At 37.7% G+C, this 15,849-nt stretch overlaps 4 protein-coding genes and 8 long non-coding RNA genes across 12 annotated transcripts; 6 read left to right on the top strand and 6 right to left on the bottom strand.

The window, feature by feature from the left end:
* The first annotated feature begins 82 nt into the window (after positions 1–82).
* On the top strand, positions 83–1,108 carry SPOM_SPNCRNA.1065. The gene has a single exon (NR_149910.1). It is a non-coding gene; the product is annotated as a non-coding RNA (long non-coding RNA).
* On the bottom strand, positions 225–743 carry SPOM_SPNCRNA.4374. Its single transcript, NR_193735.1, has one exon. It is a non-coding gene; the product is annotated as a non-coding RNA (long non-coding RNA).
* A 158-nt stretch (positions 1,109–1,266) lies between the features above and the next one.
* On the top strand, positions 1,267–1,474 carry SPOM_SPNCRNA.4373. Its single transcript, NR_193734.1, has one exon. It is a non-coding gene; the product is annotated as a non-coding RNA (long non-coding RNA).
* Positions 1,475–1,887: 413 nt separating this feature from the next.
* Positions 1,888–2,342, bottom strand: SPOM_SPNCRNA.4372. The gene has a single exon (NR_193733.1). It is a non-coding gene; the product is annotated as a non-coding RNA (long non-coding RNA).
* A 128-nt stretch (positions 2,343–2,470) lies between these two features.
* Positions 2,471–5,919, top strand: SPOM_SPNCRNA.1063. Its single transcript, NR_149908.1, has one exon. It is a non-coding gene; the product is annotated as a non-coding RNA, possible alternative UTR (long non-coding RNA).
* On the bottom strand, positions 3,356–5,269 carry SPOM_SPNCRNA.1064. Its single transcript, NR_149909.1, has one exon. It is a non-coding gene; the product is annotated as a non-coding RNA (long non-coding RNA).
* A 39-nt stretch (positions 5,920–5,958) lies between the features above and the next one.
* adg1 lies at positions 5,959–7,009 on the top strand. The gene has a single exon (NM_001020354.3). It carries the CDS (start codon positions 6,091–6,093, stop codon positions 6,589–6,591), a length of 501 nt encoding a protein of 166 aa, NP_594922.1. The 5' UTR covers positions 5,959–6,090; the 3' UTR covers positions 6,592–7,009.
* On the bottom strand, positions 6,095–6,460 carry SPOM_SPNCRNA.4371. The gene has a single exon (NR_193732.1). It is a non-coding gene; the product is annotated as a non-coding RNA (long non-coding RNA).
* A 234-nt stretch (positions 7,010–7,243) lies between the features above and the next one.
* Positions 7,244–10,051, bottom strand: SPOM_SPNCRNA.4370. The gene has a single exon (NR_193731.1). It is a non-coding gene; the product is annotated as a non-coding RNA (long non-coding RNA).
* abp1 (cofilin/tropomyosin family protein abp1) lies at positions 7,398–10,509 on the top strand. Its single transcript, NM_001020353.3, has 2 exons — positions 7,398–7,561; positions 7,627–10,509. The coding sequence occupies exons 1-2, from the start codon at positions 7,414–7,416 to the stop codon at positions 10,050–10,052; spliced, it is 2,574 nt and encodes an 857-aa protein (NP_594921.1). The 5' UTR covers positions 7,398–7,413; the 3' UTR covers positions 10,053–10,509.
* On the bottom strand, positions 10,486–15,718 carry atp1 (F1-FO ATP synthase alpha subunit). The gene is made up of 3 exons (NM_001020351.2): positions 15,601–15,718; positions 15,372–15,431; positions 10,486–15,102 (listed from the first exon to the last, which is right to left on the bottom strand). Exons 1-3 carry the CDS (start codon positions 15,661–15,663, stop codon positions 13,615–13,617), a joined length of 1,611 nt encoding a protein of 536 aa, NP_594919.1. The 5' UTR covers positions 15,664–15,718; the 3' UTR covers positions 10,486–13,614.
* Positions 10,617–13,332, top strand: dpp1 (dipeptidyl peptidase). Its single transcript, NM_001020352.3, has 2 exons — positions 10,617–12,147; positions 12,192–13,332. Exons 1-2 carry the CDS (start codon positions 10,691–10,693, stop codon positions 13,294–13,296), a joined length of 2,562 nt encoding a protein of 853 aa, NP_594920.2. The 5' UTR covers positions 10,617–10,690; the 3' UTR covers positions 13,297–13,332.
* Positions 15,719–15,849: the final 131 nt, after the last annotated feature.

Here is a 15,849-nt window from a genome sequence, read left to right as displayed (position 1 = left end):
AGTAGTAGTGCAAGTTAATAGCTAAACTGATGGTTTTTAGCCGGTCGGTTGTGGAGTATGGATGGCATTAGGGGTCGACGAGTTTGTTTTGGTTTTGGCGGTGCGGAAAACAAAGGTAGCGCATAACTAGGTTGAAAAAAGGGAAAGGAAAAGTGAATTAAAGTAAAGCAAGATGAGGCAATCGATGATACAAGACAATTGTAAAGTAAGGAGATAGGTAAATAGGATTGGCGTGGTAGAGCGCGGGAAGGCAAAAAAGGAAAGCAGCGACAAGCTCAGAGAACTATTAGAAACCTTGGTAGGAGGTTTGAGCGCTACGTAAGTAAATAGAAGGGTTCAGCTTAACCTTTGCAATCGGAATAAAGGCATGTAGGCCAAATTAATCATTGGGTGGACGGCATTTGAACAAAATCAAAGGTTGTATAAGCGAAGTTCGCTAGTGTCAACTATGATGAGACAACGGCAGTTGAAAAAGTGGGGAATGGCAGTGAAACGTGGGGTGGCACTAAAAAAGATGGAGGAATCGGCAAAGAAGGCAAGCTAAGGTGACCTTTCGGTGGTGGGGCAAATAGTGCAGTGCAAGGAGAGTATTGAGGATTTCGGCAGTTGGGGGAGGAATAAAATTGGCCATATACAGGAAAAAAAAAAAATTTGCCAGCAAATGGGTGAGAGTTGGATTAAGATGATAGAGATTGGAAGATTTGCTATAGAGCATGCAGGCGAGTTTGAGACAAATAATCGAGTATAGTTTGATAAATGCCGAAAGCATGGAGTATTGTGATATGAAGGTGTTGAACAGGTAAATAAAAAAGGAGAGATACCGAAAAAGGGCAAGGAAATATCTCAATCAAGGCAAAAAAGAAGAAAAGAAAAATAGATAAAATAAAATAAAATAAATGAAAAGTAATTGTAAATAAACATTGAAAAAGAGGGACAAACTAGAATAAGGAAGAAAGTGGAGAAGAAGGGGCTGAAATTAAAAAAAAAAAAAAAAAAAAAAAAAAAAAAAAAGGAGCGAATATTTTTTTTTGTCAAGACAGAGAGAATGTGTGATGATGGACAAACAACATACGAAAAATTGAACGATATGAACAATGTTGCAATAAAGAAAGTTTCAGAAATATAAAAATAAAATAGATTAAAAAGAATAAAATAAATAAACAAAAAAATAATTTAATAAATTGGATGTTTAAGAGAAAAAAAAAGATGGAAGAAAGAGCAGGGAAATATTTAATCATCGTATGTGTTCTTACTAGGAAAGTCAACAAACCAAGGAATTGTAGTGAAGGATAACGTGGTGTAGCGTACGATTTTAGAAAAGAAGTGAAATAAAGATTTGATGTAAAAAGAAGAAAGCATGAAGGAAAAAACGATGAGAGAAAAGTTTTATAAAGAGGGAGAAATAGCTTCCAAAAAAAAAGGAAGAAGAAAATGAACGCAAATACTTACCAGCAATCCAAGATTCGAGCAATTAAAGCTGGGGTTGAGTGTTGACGAAAAAAGCCATAATAAAATAATAAAATAATGAATATTCTAATATAATAGCAAAGAATGCCCGATAAAGAAAAAAGGAAAATAGATTACAAAAGTAGATTACATATTGAATAAAATCAATTAAATTGAATTAAAATAAATCAAAAAAAGATATAATCTATCTATACGTATGGAAATCTATTTCTATATAAATATGTATATAAATATGTATATATATATACATATATATATTACAAAAGAATAATAAACAAGATAAACAAAAAGAAGTAATGAAATGTACTCATATAAAAAAAAAAATACATCAATACCTTTAGAAACAATTCAATCCATATCTAATAAAATTTAATAAGAATTTGAAATGTAAAGGAAGAAACATTTTAATCAATTTAGAACTAAATCATCATAAATTTCTTGTTCTATTTCAACAGTAAAAACCAATTTCTATATTCTTTTTACAAACTCTCCATCCTTCTTCCAACCTATATCCCTCCCACCTACTAACAATAAAGATTAACAATATTTAACCGACATTCCTGGAGGGAAGCGTGGGCCCCCAACTGTCAAAGTCCCTCGTCTCTCTTTTTGCTCATGGAATTCCCACATCGCACATCATCGCTCCAACTGCTTAAGGGGAAGAGGCTCAAGCGGTGCATCTGGCGAGGGAAAAGCGTCTGCCCTGTTGTGGTGAGCTTGCGAGTGTTCGGCAATACGGAAGCACGCTAATAAGTCGATGAGAGTGTAACGTGTCGCTATGACCTTGAGGAATAGAAGCATGTCTCCCACGCGAACGAACATATCAATGTCTATAATGACGTGAATCGTGGAGGGGATCGATGGATGATATTGGGGCTCGGAAAAATGGGCATGATATTGAATGTATGATGATGACAATAACTTTTTGCCAGTCAATCAAAAATAAATAATTGAATAAAATAAAATAAATTAAATTAAAAAAAAAAATAAATTAAAAATCCACAAAAGTCGGTGTGGCAAAACAAAAACTAGAGGAAAGACAGTAAAGATAAACAGCATACGATATTTTTTGATTGATTTGAAGCAAGTATGAAACTAGTATGATTAGCTATTATATTTGAAAAGCCATGCTTTCTTGAATTTAGTATTTGTTTTATTTTTGGATAGCTTATTTATTTATTTCAATTTATTTTAAATTTTTTTTTTCCTTTGAATTTATTATTTCATTCAGTTTAATTTATCTTCTTGTCAAACCAATCGACAATGTTGAATCATTCCAGCCAGTTTTAACTCGTATCTTTTCAATCCATTGCAAATGTCTCAATTTCTAATCGTTTCCATCTCTATCATGTTATAAAAATTTTGTTGTCTTGTTGACCTCGTACGTACTCATACTCATTTTTTCGTACGTATTCTCTCTCCTCGTACGCAGATTCTGTTCGTACGCTCATTCATTATTCATTTCACCAATTTTGCCTCTTAACTGTCTGCTCTTACTACTACTGCCTCATGTTTTCTCTCTTCCTCTCTTCACTCTCTTTGGTTTGCTTCGGCACTTAGTACCACACTCGACTTGAATCTTCGCCTCCCCCCACCTTGGCCTGTCTAAATTTTCGTGGTCTTCAATTAAGTCTTACTAGTGTTGCAAACCTATGTCCCGCTTTACTGCACCCCACATGCATGCTGGTAGAGTGGAAATCGCGTTGTAGGTGCCAGGTGGTAACTTTATTTATCATGTTGGAAATTTTGTACGATTCAGAAATGTAGCATTTTGTTATGAATTTAAAACACCTAGTTCTGTGTGTCAAAGTACAGTGCTAAACGATGGATGCTAGGACAGCACTAACATAATATGCCTCGACCTACCTACCTACTTACTAACAAGTTCTATGTGGCCTACAATTATTAGTTGGAGAAACTTTTCATTACTGTTTTGTTTGTTCTCATAGACGTTGCTTAGTCGGCCGCGTTTATGTTTTTTTCGGTGTTTTTGTTTAACATCATTTCCTTCTCGATGCTAGCTGCTTGCTCACCATTGTTTACTTTGTGTACTCTTTTTTTTTTCTTTTGTTGTCTGTGACCTCACTGAGCAAGCATACTTTGTCAGCTCGAAAATTTCACCATGTTTTCTTGCTACAAATTTTTTCTGCTAGGGTAGGGTATAGGCTATTGAAACTGATAGTTGAATAACAAATGTCCTAGACCAAAAGGAAAAACTTGTAACGCTTTACCAATCATCCCGCCAATCAAAACATTGTCGATCCAATCTTGGCACATGAACTTTAGCTAACCTGGTGTTTGTGTTTTTTTCAACAAGTCGTCTTTACACATCAACTACCTTTTCTCATTGTGTTCTTTTATCATGTTCATATCTCACAATATCCAACACTGACAATCGACAAACAATCATCAAACACAAATAATCCAGTATATGTTAGCGCCATTCTAGTTTTTCTTCCAAGTTTTGGGAATATTTTTCATTTGCCTCGACACTACTTTGGCTCGACATTGTTTTGTCTCGATATCTTAAAATCGGCCGTAACTCCTGTTATAGCACTTTTTCATTTTTCCTGGTCCAGCTTGAAAATTTTCCTGCTTCCAGCTTCAAACTTTCAAATCGGATTTTCTTTTTTTAAACACAAGCTACATCCCTTTTCTCCACATACCGGTCCTATTTTCCCTGTGTTAATGTGCGAAATTACTGGTATACTGAATCGCATTGCGTTGCGTAGCTTTGGCTTCGCATGGCAGATATGCAATGCAGCCTATCTTCAACTACGTTTTGCCATCTCACTTAGCCTAGCCACCAGCGCACCGTAGGTTAGGGTAAGGTAAACTAGGCTAATCAAAAAGCATGAATGCCGACTACTCTGCCATCGCTATCGCTATAGCTATACGGTATTTGTATGCGAGTTATAGTGGGGTTAGGCAAACTGAAAATCCAAACAATCCCTATCCTCTTCTAGCGCGCACATTCTCAATTTTTTTTTTCTTTCAAAAATACCTACTAGCATTCCGTAAGAAATGCATTTTATCCATCGACACAATTAAGGTTGCTTACTGAACTATCCGTATCGACTCCGTTTTTATGAAGCAGCTGTTAATTAATTAATTATTTATTTATTTAATTAAAAAACGTAAATGTCGCATTCATATCAACAAAGCCTATTTGCTTTCTGTTGTCATCATCATTTTGTGGGTCTCCCTTCCAATCTTTCCTTAGGTTTCTCGTTAAATTAGTTTTTAAATATTTTTCGAGAAAATACGCGTTCTTGCGTAATAGGATTCGGCATTTTCATTTCTTTTGGGTGATTTATTTTGTTTTGTTTGTATTGGCATTTCTTCATAAAGACATGATAAAAAACATTCTCTGGATTTTACACCAACTTCATATTCTTACGAATACATTTACATTCTTTCCAAATCGCAATTGTTCCTCCTAATTCTTAAATTCGCCTTTTTCTTCTTTTACACAGCGACCTTGCAAGTATTTAGTACAAACTTAACTGTCTTCACATCACAACGGGCTTCCGGTACTTCACCCTACACTTAATTCCAATACTCCATGTCCGGCCCGATGAGGCCCGGTAATTGTTTTAACGTTTTCAAATGGTCATTTCGATATCGTATTTTATCCGGTGCTGTATACTCAAATACCGAAGCATGATTGCCGTTCTTCGATCGCCTATTTATCTTTAATATCTAGTTCATCTGACAAGACATTACCATCGATTGTGTTTGCATTGCGTATGTAATAGTAGTAATGTTTTTAAATGGTTGTTGGCAAAAATATCAAGGTACGGGAATCTGGCGTTTTTTAGTATAGTTAGCTCGCCCGATTGACCCTCTTGTATTACTTATATCAGTCCATCTGTGCCTATTTACGATGAAACATAGCATGCAGAAATGCAAAGTTACTTTCTTGAACTAATTTTATTAATTCTTTATGTATCCTGAGAGCAAATTATAAAGCAGTAGTTTTTTTAGGTGATTTTTTTTTAACAACCAAATTATACATGATCAAAGTTCTTGAATCTTTTGTTTTAATACAATAAAGCAATCCTTTCATATTCTTACAACGTCTCTTTCTTTTAATCAACATTAGGCTCAATAATACGTACGAGTAACTCTTATATTATATGGTATAACCATATGAAGTGACATGTTTACTGAACAATCTTTGCTTAGCATATTGGGAAATCTCATATACGCTTTACTAGGATATTTTATATTACTATAACTCCTTATTGAGATGCATAACTTATTATATTACGATTTGTTTTTCCTATGTACACTCTTAAATCTAGGTGCTTGCATGCCAGCCACCAAAGCGATTTCTTGAGGCCCGCCATGTAAATCGGTTTGAAAAAAAAAAAAAAATGCTACACGGTCCAGTTTGTACAATGGTGATCAGTTCACCAGCCATCAGTTCGATTTTCAGCGCCTTAATTCATTTTTATATAAGTTGGCAGATCAGGCGTAAAATAACTTAAATCTTTTTTTATATTTCAAAAGGCCTTGCTTTTGTACTTCTTTCAAGTAATTGGGATAATTTCAATACTCATTGCTTTTTGTTTTTGTTTTCTTTGAGTGACTATTTACAAAAAATTACTTTATTATAAAATGTTTCTTCGCTCTATCTTCCAAACCTTGTGCGCTGTCTCTTTCCTCGCTGGAAGCGTTTTTGCTGATTCGGGTGTTTCGATTGTCTCTACCCCTGCTACTACTACAGTCTATTTAGTTCGCACTGTTGACTGTTCAAGCTCTGAAGTCACCTCCCAACCTGTTGTTACTGTTTACAATGTCCTCAAACCAGACACTGTAACTTTCACTGTTACTGAGACTGCCGGTTCCTACGCGAAGCGTTCCATTGAAATTGACAGCGATTCAGTTTCCCCAACTAGCGCTACTACGACTACTCCTGTTGCTTCAGCTACTGACGTCTCCGTATACTCTGCCAGCATTCATGTTCCTACCGGTAATCCGCCAGTGGACACTCATAACCCTCTTTCTTATGACACTGAGGTGACGGCTACTACCACCTTTTCAATTGCCTTGCCAAAGTTTAATAAAGGAGACCGTGTTAGCTCTGCCAACACCTACAGTGTCTCCTTTGTTGCCTAATACTCTGATGCCTACTTGTAAAACTTTTTGGACGCCTTCAATCCGTCGAGGATTGCACGAGCAATAACTTTCTAAGTATCTATCATTTCCATTGGTCTGTCATTTTCATGTTCATTCTACCTGCACTTCATTTCGTTTATTTTTTTTTTTGGACCCGAAATACTGATCATGTTTTTCCTATCAATTCTTAACAACAATATCTTATACATGTTCAAAACTTACTAGTCTTGCTGTTTGTAGGATCACCCTTTATTTTGATCTTTTGTCAACTGAATCCTTCAAATGCTGCTGGCCAGCATTCCATTGTTGTTTACAGAAAACTGGTGTGATCCAGATTTTTTCATGAACATTCGAAAAGCATCAAAATCATTATATTCATAGAAAATTGTTTTTATTATTTTAATTATCAAACAAATTACAGACTCAGAGAAAATCATCTATCGCTGATTCAACTAGAGATAGTTAAACATATTCCTATTATTAGTATACTCTACCTATAGCTTTTGAAATGTATGTAGTGACTAAAAGGTAGTTAATATTAACTATACGTATAAAGAAATATCAATACCTTAGAATTAGCTGAAATACACTAATGCTACGTCAAACTAATATCAACCATGAAGGACTAAGCGTTCATTGAGACGATCATATTTCCGAAATCCATAATATTATTAAAACACTAGAGTATTACAATTGCTTATTCATAAACAAGATTTCCACTTTTACTAATATGATAATAGCACATAGTACCATGAATGAGGAACACAATGACGGAAGCATATTGTACAGCGCAATTCCTTCCATTTACCATTCCCGCCCAAAATGTCATTTCAACTAGATACGAGCACGCATGGAGCTGAGATTAGAAACGTTTATGAAAAAGTACTCAGCGGTGCTGATGATTGCTCTTGGGCCATTTTTGGATATGAAAAAGGACAAGGAAATATCTTAAAAGTGGTGGCTTCTGGAAGTACGGTGTTTTTACAATAGTTTTATTTATTTTGATGACGATTTTTCTAACTTTATAATTTTAAGACGACAATGATGAATTTCTTGATGAATTTGATGAAAACGCTGTGCTGTTTGGGTTTCTACGTGTGAAGGATGTCAACACTGGATTAAATAAATTTGTTTTGGTATGTTGGTGTGGTGAAGCAGCAGCCCGTAAAGGTTTGTTCTCTATACATATGGCTACGGTTTCCAATCTTTTGAAAGGTTATCATGTTCAAATAACGGGACGTGAGTCGTCTGATCTAAATATGGATGATATTATTCGTCGAGTAGCAGATGCTAGTGGTAGTAAATACTCCGTTCATACTTCTAATTCAACTCCTCAATCAAAGCATAACGCATTTTACGATGCTAGCCAGACTTTTGGAAGTACTGCCAAGGTTGCCCCTGCACCAGCTCCTTCTACCAAAACCCCTTTGGCCAATATTTCAAAGCCAGTGGTGCAAGCGCAGAAAGACTCAAAGGACAATAGTTGGGACGATTCGTCTAAGCAAAGCAATACCCAGACTGCAAATACTACTTCAAACTTACGTGTCCCTGTAAATGCATCGTGGTCGGATGCCGGTCGTAAAGAAAAATCTCAAGAAAATAAGCCTAAACCCACTCCTTTTGGGTCTGGTGGGCCATCAAAGCCTACTCCTTTTGAATCTCATGGGCCAGCTAAGCAAATCTCTGTTCAGCCTAGCGAACACCCGAAGCCTTCTATTTCAACTACAACTACTGGCTCAAGCTATCGCTCTGCAGAATCCAGTCACGCTCCAACTACTCCGGATCATTTTAAACTTACTCCTTTGACTAAACTCGAACCTCAACCACCTTCTGGTTCTCCCTCAAAAAAACCTGTCTCTGAATTAGAAGAGCTGCATACCGCTGGTAATGTGAATTTATCTGCTAGACGTGCTTTGTTCGAAAAGAAAGAATCCTCAACTAAGAATGTTGAAAACCCAGTATCACATCATCTTAAAAGTCCTGTTCGCACAAGTTTTCCTCCTGCTTCAACTACTGCCAGCAAACAAGATTCCCCATCAACGGTACCTGTCGACAAACAAGAAACCGCCAAACCTATAAATAAACAGGTTTCATCCAATGAAACTTCAGCACAGGAAGAGCCACGTGAAAGCGTTGCAGCGCTTCGAGCTCGTTTCGCAAAAGCAAATGTTAGTGAAAATAACGATCCTCCTACATTTCCCAAGACGGCTGCTAAAATATCGAGCTTTAATTCGAAGGCAGGAACTTCTTTTGCCAAACCTCGACCTTTTACAAATAATCCCAATCCCATAAGCGCTCCTGAAAAACCGACATCTGGCGAAAGTCTTTCGTTAAATCCACCTCCAGCAATGCCAAAGGTTTTTCCAGAAAGGGATATCTCATCTGCTTCACAAAAAGCGGCGCAACCATCAGTCATTACTCCTTCGGTTCCTCAACCGCCTGCTGCTCCAGTTGTACCAGAAGCTCCTTCGGTCCACCAACCGCCTGCTGCTCCAGTTGCACCTGAAGTTCCTTCGGCCCCTCAGAGGCCTGCTGCTCCAGTTGTACCAGAAGCTCCTTCAGTTCCTCAGAGGCCTGCTGTTCCCGTTGTACCAGAAGCCCTTTCGGTCCCCCAACCACCTGTTGCTCCTGTTGCACCTGAAGTTCCTTCAGTTCCTCAACCACCTGTTGCTCCTGTTGTACCTGAAGCTCCTTCAGTTCCTCAACCACCTGTTGCTCCTGTTGCACCTGAAGTTCCTTCAGTTCCTCAGAGGCCTGCTGTTCCCGTTGTACCAGAAGCCCCTTCGGTCCCCCAACCACCTGCTGCTCCTGTTGTACCTGAAGTTCCTTCGGTCCCTCAGAGGCCTGCTGTTCCCGTTGTACCTGAAGCACCTTCGGTCCCTCAACCACCTGCTGCCCCCGTTGTACCTGAGGTTCCTTCAGTTCCTCAACCCCCCGCTGTTCCTGTTGTACCAGAAGCTGGACAACTTAATGAGCCCGTGGTTCCTCCTCTCCCACCGCATGACGAAACTCAAGAACCTCAAGTCGGTGGAGATGTCAAAGCTACAGAGCATACACAACCTACAAAGACTCCGGCCATAGTTATATATGATTATTCTCCTGAGGAAGAAAACGAAATCGAGTTAGTAGAAAATGAGCAGATTCAGATTTTGGAATTTGTCGATGATGGATGGTGGTTAGGAGAAAATTCTAAAGGTCAACAAGGTTTATTTCCTTCTAACTACGTTGAAATAACTGGACCTAATGAGACTGCCAATAATCCTCCTGCCGAGCCACAAGCAGGGGGTCCTGGTAAGTCTGTGAAGGCAATTTATGATTATCAGGCTCAAGAAGATAACGAGCTCAGCTTTTTTGAAGACGAAATTATCGCCAATGTGGACTGTGTTGATCCCAATTGGTGGGAAGGTGAGTGTCATGGTCACCGAGGACTGTTTCCCTCAAATTATGTAGAGGAAATTTAGACTTGAACGTTAAACGTACCTACCGCCTTTGCATATTGTCAATGGCTGTCTTTTACCTAGAAATGTGGGTTTAATATGACTTTATAAATGCTTGGAATGCTCTTTAGGTCAATCATAAAACTTTTGCTACTAGCCAGAAGTGTTCATGAATCAATCATCTGGAAGCCTTGCAAGCCAAAATAAATAAAGAAAATAAAAGTCTGATTTTTTAAGTTTCTTCTTTTACCTATCACTGTTGAATTTATTATATTTGATATATATTTATTTGTATCGAATTCGGTGTTTATATATGTTATGATTCTTTGTTCAAATTATGCTACTTTATTACCCACCAACTTATAAGCCATGAGTATATGCAAATTGGTTTGTGTATTGGCAAAGAAGTAATACTTTTAAATGTGCTCATGATTCGAGAACTAATCAAATATTCAATAAAATAATCAATCTTATTAGCCTACTTCATTACAGCATAGTGATATATGTATTTGCTACTCCATATTTCCTCGTTGCATTTCGCTATTTTATATTTGTATTTGTGGTCATCGAATGTATCAAATCACATTCAATACTGTTTGACAATATATTAAGAAGACCAAGTAAAAATTGGCGCTTCTCAGTCACTTATTCCAGTGGCATGAATGAATGCATATGAAGGTGACACCTTGAACAACCATGGAAAGTCATCAACCAGACAACACTGGCGGAAACGTAGCGCAGTATCATCGTCTTTAGAATTTTCATCATATGAAGAGTCGAACAGCCCCATAGAGAACACTGAAGTTTTAAAGGTTTCAGAAATTGAAGCTAAAAAGCGTCGGCGCAAAAAGCATCGATACATTTATCTAGCAGTCTGTCTCTTTTTCTTAGCTTCAGTTTTATCGTGTGCTATAATATTCCGTTTTTATCTTCATACTAATCGGGAAAACTTCTCACTCTTCAAGAATGATTCCTATAAGCAAAAAGAGCCGATCACCGTAAGTCACTTTGGTGAGTCTATTTTTCTGCCGTATCATCAAGATATCGAATGGATTACCTCAACTGAAGGTACCGTATTATACTACGATCAAAGCACATTTTCACTTTCTCTGTTTTATCCAGATGGAAAGGAATATGGGTCAAACGTCGATAGTTTGATTACAAGCTTTGTGCTAACGTGTAAAAATTTACATCGCAAGCGATATTCTTCGGATATGGAGTATATAGCTTTTTCTTGCTCTAAGGACAGAAGATGGAGACACTCTTATTACGAGGACGTTTATCTGGTTGAACGTGCTACCGGGCGTATTGAACATTTAGCATCTGATCAGTCCAAAAAAATTGTGGTTGCCGAATGGTCACCGATTGGACACAAACTTGTATATGGTCTTGGATCTAACCTCTTTATTTGGGAATCCTTTTCTGAACCACCGGTATGCATTACCGACCAATCCGACCTAGATGGTTTATTCAATGGTAACTCTGACTGGGTTTACGAAGAAGAAATTTTGCAATCTTCTAAAGCAGTATGGTGGTCTCCGGATGGTAATTGTCTTTCCTATTTATCAATTGACGATTCTAAAGTCCCTGTGCATGTATTACCTTTCGAACAACTCGATAGTAAAGTTGAAGATCAGAACCGTGTAAATAATTTTTTTCATTATTCAACTCCAAAAGATCCTATTCCATTCGTTAAGTTATTCGTTAATTGTTTTACTGATTCTGGCGAATCCATAGAGGTTGATTCGTCTTTTCCGCTGTCTACACAGCATAGATATATAACAGATGTTGCTTGGGCAGGTAATGAAAAGCTAATGTTTGTCGAGGTTTTGAGAGGTAATTATGAGAGGGTTACAAGTCTTTTTGATTTATCTTCCAGAAAGACTACAATAGAGAATACCGAAGTGTCAGAACATCCCTTGGCTTTAACTTCTAGTTTACATTTGAAGTACCTATCGTTCGAATCCCTGGGAAATTTGAAAGAAAGATATGTTCGGCAATATTTTTTGTCTAATAAGAAAAGGATTGCCATATATGAATTAGATAATCCAGTTCCCATTTATTTAACGCCGGTTAATATCTCATTTTTAAGTGATTTATATCTCATTAATAATACTTTGTAAGTGAAAGTTTTTGAGTATGAAACATCTAACTTTATTACAGATATTTTACCGCTATCAGCAGCGGCAGCCCATTTTCAAGGGTTTATCGTTTGTGCACCAAAAGTTTGATCCTATCCGAAATAAATATCCAAATCGGTAGTGGGCTGTTTGGTATAAAAGTTTCAAATGATCAAAATTATCTGTTGGTTAATTACTTGGGCCCAGAAATTCCGAAGCAATTTATTTATTCGATTCACGAAGATAAAGTATCCACGAGCAATGATCATTCCAAAAATAATTTACCAAGCGATTCCTCATCAACTTCTCTAGGTAAAGTGAAATTAGAACTTTGCAATTCGTTAGAAACGAACGAAGAATTAATTATCACCAAAGAAAAATTTGCTTTCCCTAGCGTCTTCTTTAAGGTAATAAAAGTTAAAAATATTACCGCGTACATTCAAGAGATACGGCCCCCCAATTTTAACCCGCGAAAGCGTTATCCTACCGTTTTTCATTTATATGGTGCACCTCAATCTGCTTTAGTGACGGGGAAATATGAAATGGATATCAATGAACTAATGGCATCTGTATATAATTTTTTGGTTATTAAAGTTGATATTGTGGACATTTCGGATGTTTCTGGTCAACATTTATTTTCTGATAGTCATGAATTGATTATCAAAAGTTGGATAGAGTTGTTAAGGTCATATGTTGACACTCCCTACATCGACAGGCATCGAGTGGGAATATGGGGTTGGAGTTTTGGTGGCTATCTTACCTTAAAAATCCTTGAAAATGCTGATTTTATTAAAACTGGTGCAGTAGTTGCACCTGTTACAGACTGGAGGTATTATGACGCTTACTATTCTGAAAATCTTCTCGGTGCTTATTCCAAACAAACGACTGCTATTTACGACAAAACTGCTGTTCATTATTCTGAAAATTTTAGGAAACTATGTGGACTTCTAGTCCTGCATGGAACTTCTGATGACAATGTACATATTGAAAACACTATGCAACTAACCAAAGCTATGGTTGAAAAAGGCGTATATAATTACTATCCCTTTATTGTTCCTAATGCCAATCATGAATTTTCGGATCCTACCGATTATACGTTTCTTAGAGAAAAGCTCTCCGGCCATTTTCATCACGCTTTATATTGCTAGAATAGAAAAGTTACGTTATTTTGAGTAAACAACTAGAGTGGAATTTATTAATTCCAATTGTAACTATCAGTAGATTACATAGTCTTGTTGTATTTATTAACAAAATTGAAATATCACGAAGCAAACTTTATGACTATAAAGTTTGCTTTCTGTATTTGCATCTGATCGTAATCTGTAAGTAGATAAGTGGACGAGTACAAATATGGATCGGCCTAATAACTGTAATTTGTCGGAAAAGTAGTTAAATTTATTTCATGATAATGATAAAGGATAGAGTCTCATATAGCTAATGGGCCTTTAAATCAGAATTGAAGAAGTTTAGAAAGAAGATAAAAATTCCTTAATAACTGCCTTCAGGGAGTCTTCGGTAGTCTTGCTAAGAACACCCTCCTTACGAATAGCTTCCATAATCTCAGCACCGCTGCTTCGGAGATAAGGGATAAACTTGTGCTCAAATTCAACAACACGATCAACAGGAATTTTATCGAGATAACCCTTGACACCACAATAAATCAAAGGGACTTGCTCTTCAACAGCCAAGGGAGAGTACTGAGGTTGTTTAAGAAGCTCAGTCAAGCGAAGACCTCTATCTAAAGTGGCACGAGTACCGGCATCCAAATCAGATCCAAATTGAGCAAATGAAGCAACTTCACGGTATTGGGCAAGGAAAAGTTTAATTTGACCAGCAACTTGTTTCATGGCCTTGACTTGGGCGGCGGAACCGACACGAGAGACTGAAAGACCAACGTTAATAGCAGGTCGGATACCCTTAAAGAAAAGTTCAGATTCCAAGAAAATTTGGCCATCAGTAATAGAAATAACGTTAGTGGGAATATAAGCTGAGACATCACCACCTTGAGTTTCGATAACGGGTAAGGCGGTTAAAGAACCACCACCGTGTTTAGGAGACATCTTGGCAGCACGTTCCAAAAGACGGGAATGAAGGTAGAAAACATCACCAGGGTAAGCCTCACGACCAGGAGGACGACGTAATAGAAGAGACATTTGACGGTAAGCGACAGCCTGCTTGGAAAGATCATCATAAACAACCAAACCGTGTTTACCATTATCACGGAACCATTCACCCATAGCACAACCCGAGAAAGGAGCGAGATACTGTAAGGGAGCACTTTCGGAAGCGGTAGCAGCAACAATAATAGAGTATTTTAAGGAATCATTCTCTTCTAGTTTTTGAACTAACTGGGCGACGGTGGAACGTTTTTGACCGACAGCAACATAAACACAGTATAGTTTCTTGCTTTCATCGGAAGAGTTATTCCAGCGCTTATGATTCAAAATAGTATCTAAAGCAATAGCAGTTTTACCGGTTTGACGATCACCAATAATAAGCTCACGCTGACCTCTACCAATAGGTACCATAGAATCGATAGCCTTCAAACCAGTTTGCATAGGCTCACAAACTGAGGTTCTGGGCAAAATACCGGGGGCTTTAAGTTGAACACGACGGCGTTCTGTGGTCTTAATGGGACCCTTGCCATCAATGGGATTTCCCAATGCATCGACAACACGGCCCAGTAAAGCTTCGCCTACAGGAACATCAACGATATGACGAGTACGCTTAACTACTTCACCTTCACGGACCAAACGATCGTTACCAAAAAGCACACAACCAACGGTATCGGCTTCCAAGTTAAGGGCCATACCCTTAATGCCAGATGAGAACTCAACGAGTTCTTCTGCTTGAACGTTGGAAAGACCAGAGATACGGGCGATACCATCACCAATAGAAAGTACACGTCCAGACTCCATCATTTGAGCTTGGTTATAGGCTCCACGAATACGTTCCTAAAAATTATCGATTAGCAAAAGCAAGCGCTACATATAGGCACGGAAAGATATGGCTGTGAAAAAAAATATTAAGGTAGTAATAGATGAAACGTTGCAAAAGTGTAATGAAGCATCGCTGGAATAAAACAGAAACGAGGTTATTATAAACCCAACACAAGGTTAAATCGAATATTCGTCAACATCATTCCTCAAGTGAGTAGGTGGGAAATCTAAATCACTACACTTATTCCTTTTCACAGCATTCAAACCACAACTTGTTGACATACCTCCAAAATTGATGGAACTTCAGTGGGAGCCGCTTTTTCTGCATAGCCACGTTTTAATGTCTAGGGACAATTAGTAAACAATCATTAAAGCATAGACATGACTATTATAAGAAGAAAACAAACATGTAGAATTCACTTCCGAAAATAAGACGATTCCAACACCCGTTTGCATCCCCTTTCAACAATGCAATTTAGCAGTTCGAATTCTTCCAAAAAAGAGTACACATACAATAGAAGGTCGTAGTCCACAAACAGGGACCTTTAGCAACCGAGTACCTGCTTGACGAAGCATTTTCTTTGCAAATGAAAGTATTCTGTTCGGTTAAACTGAGAGGAGGAGTGGGTATGTTTTGTCTGACACACTCAGGTAACATTATGAAGGTTCGGAACCCGAACCCTGAAATCTTTCAACGTGACGCTTTAAGGTGGTCGCTGTCAGTAACACAAAAATACGTTCTTCTGTTGCACTATATAGCAT

This window comes from Schizosaccharomyces pombe (genome assembly GCF_000002945.2).
Source record: "Schizosaccharomyces pombe strain 972h- genome assembly, chromosome: I".
Taxonomy (NCBI): Eukaryota; Fungi; Ascomycota; class Schizosaccharomycetes; order Schizosaccharomycetales; family Schizosaccharomycetaceae; genus Schizosaccharomyces; species Schizosaccharomyces pombe.
This window is presented reverse-complemented; position numbering and strand designations above follow the sequence as displayed.

Bases quoted from the DNA above. Each gene is read 5' to 3' on its own strand.
- adg1 (NM_001020354.3), top strand. From the start codon at position 6,091: ATGTTTCTTCGCTCTATCTTCCAAACCTTGTGCGCTGTCTCTTTCCTC.
- atp1 (NM_001020351.2), bottom strand. From the start codon at position 15,663: ATGCTTCGTCAAGCAGGTACTCGGTTGCTAAAGGTCCCTGTTTGTGGA. The intron at 15,432-15,600 runs GTATGTGTACTC...AATTGTCCCTAG, and splicing joins GTGGACTACGACCTTCTATT to ACATTAAAACGTGGCTATGC. The intron at 15,103-15,371 runs GTATGTCAACAA...GATAATTTTTAG, and splicing joins AAGTTCCATCAATTTTGGAG to GAACGTATTCGTGGAGCCTA.
- abp1 (NM_001020353.3), top strand. From the start codon at position 7,414: ATGTCATTTCAACTAGATACGAGCACGCATGGAGCTGAGATTAGAAAC. The intron at 7,562-7,626 runs GTACGGTGTTTT...TATAATTTTAAG, and splicing joins AAAAGTGGTGGCTTCTGGAA to ACGACAATGATGAATTTCTT.
- dpp1 (NM_001020352.3), top strand. From the start codon at position 10,691: ATGAATGCATATGAAGGTGACACCTTGAACAACCATGGAAAGTCATCA. The intron at 12,148-12,191 runs GTAAGTGAAAGT...ACTTTATTACAG, and splicing joins TATCTCATTAATAATACTTT to ATATTTTACCGCTATCAGCA.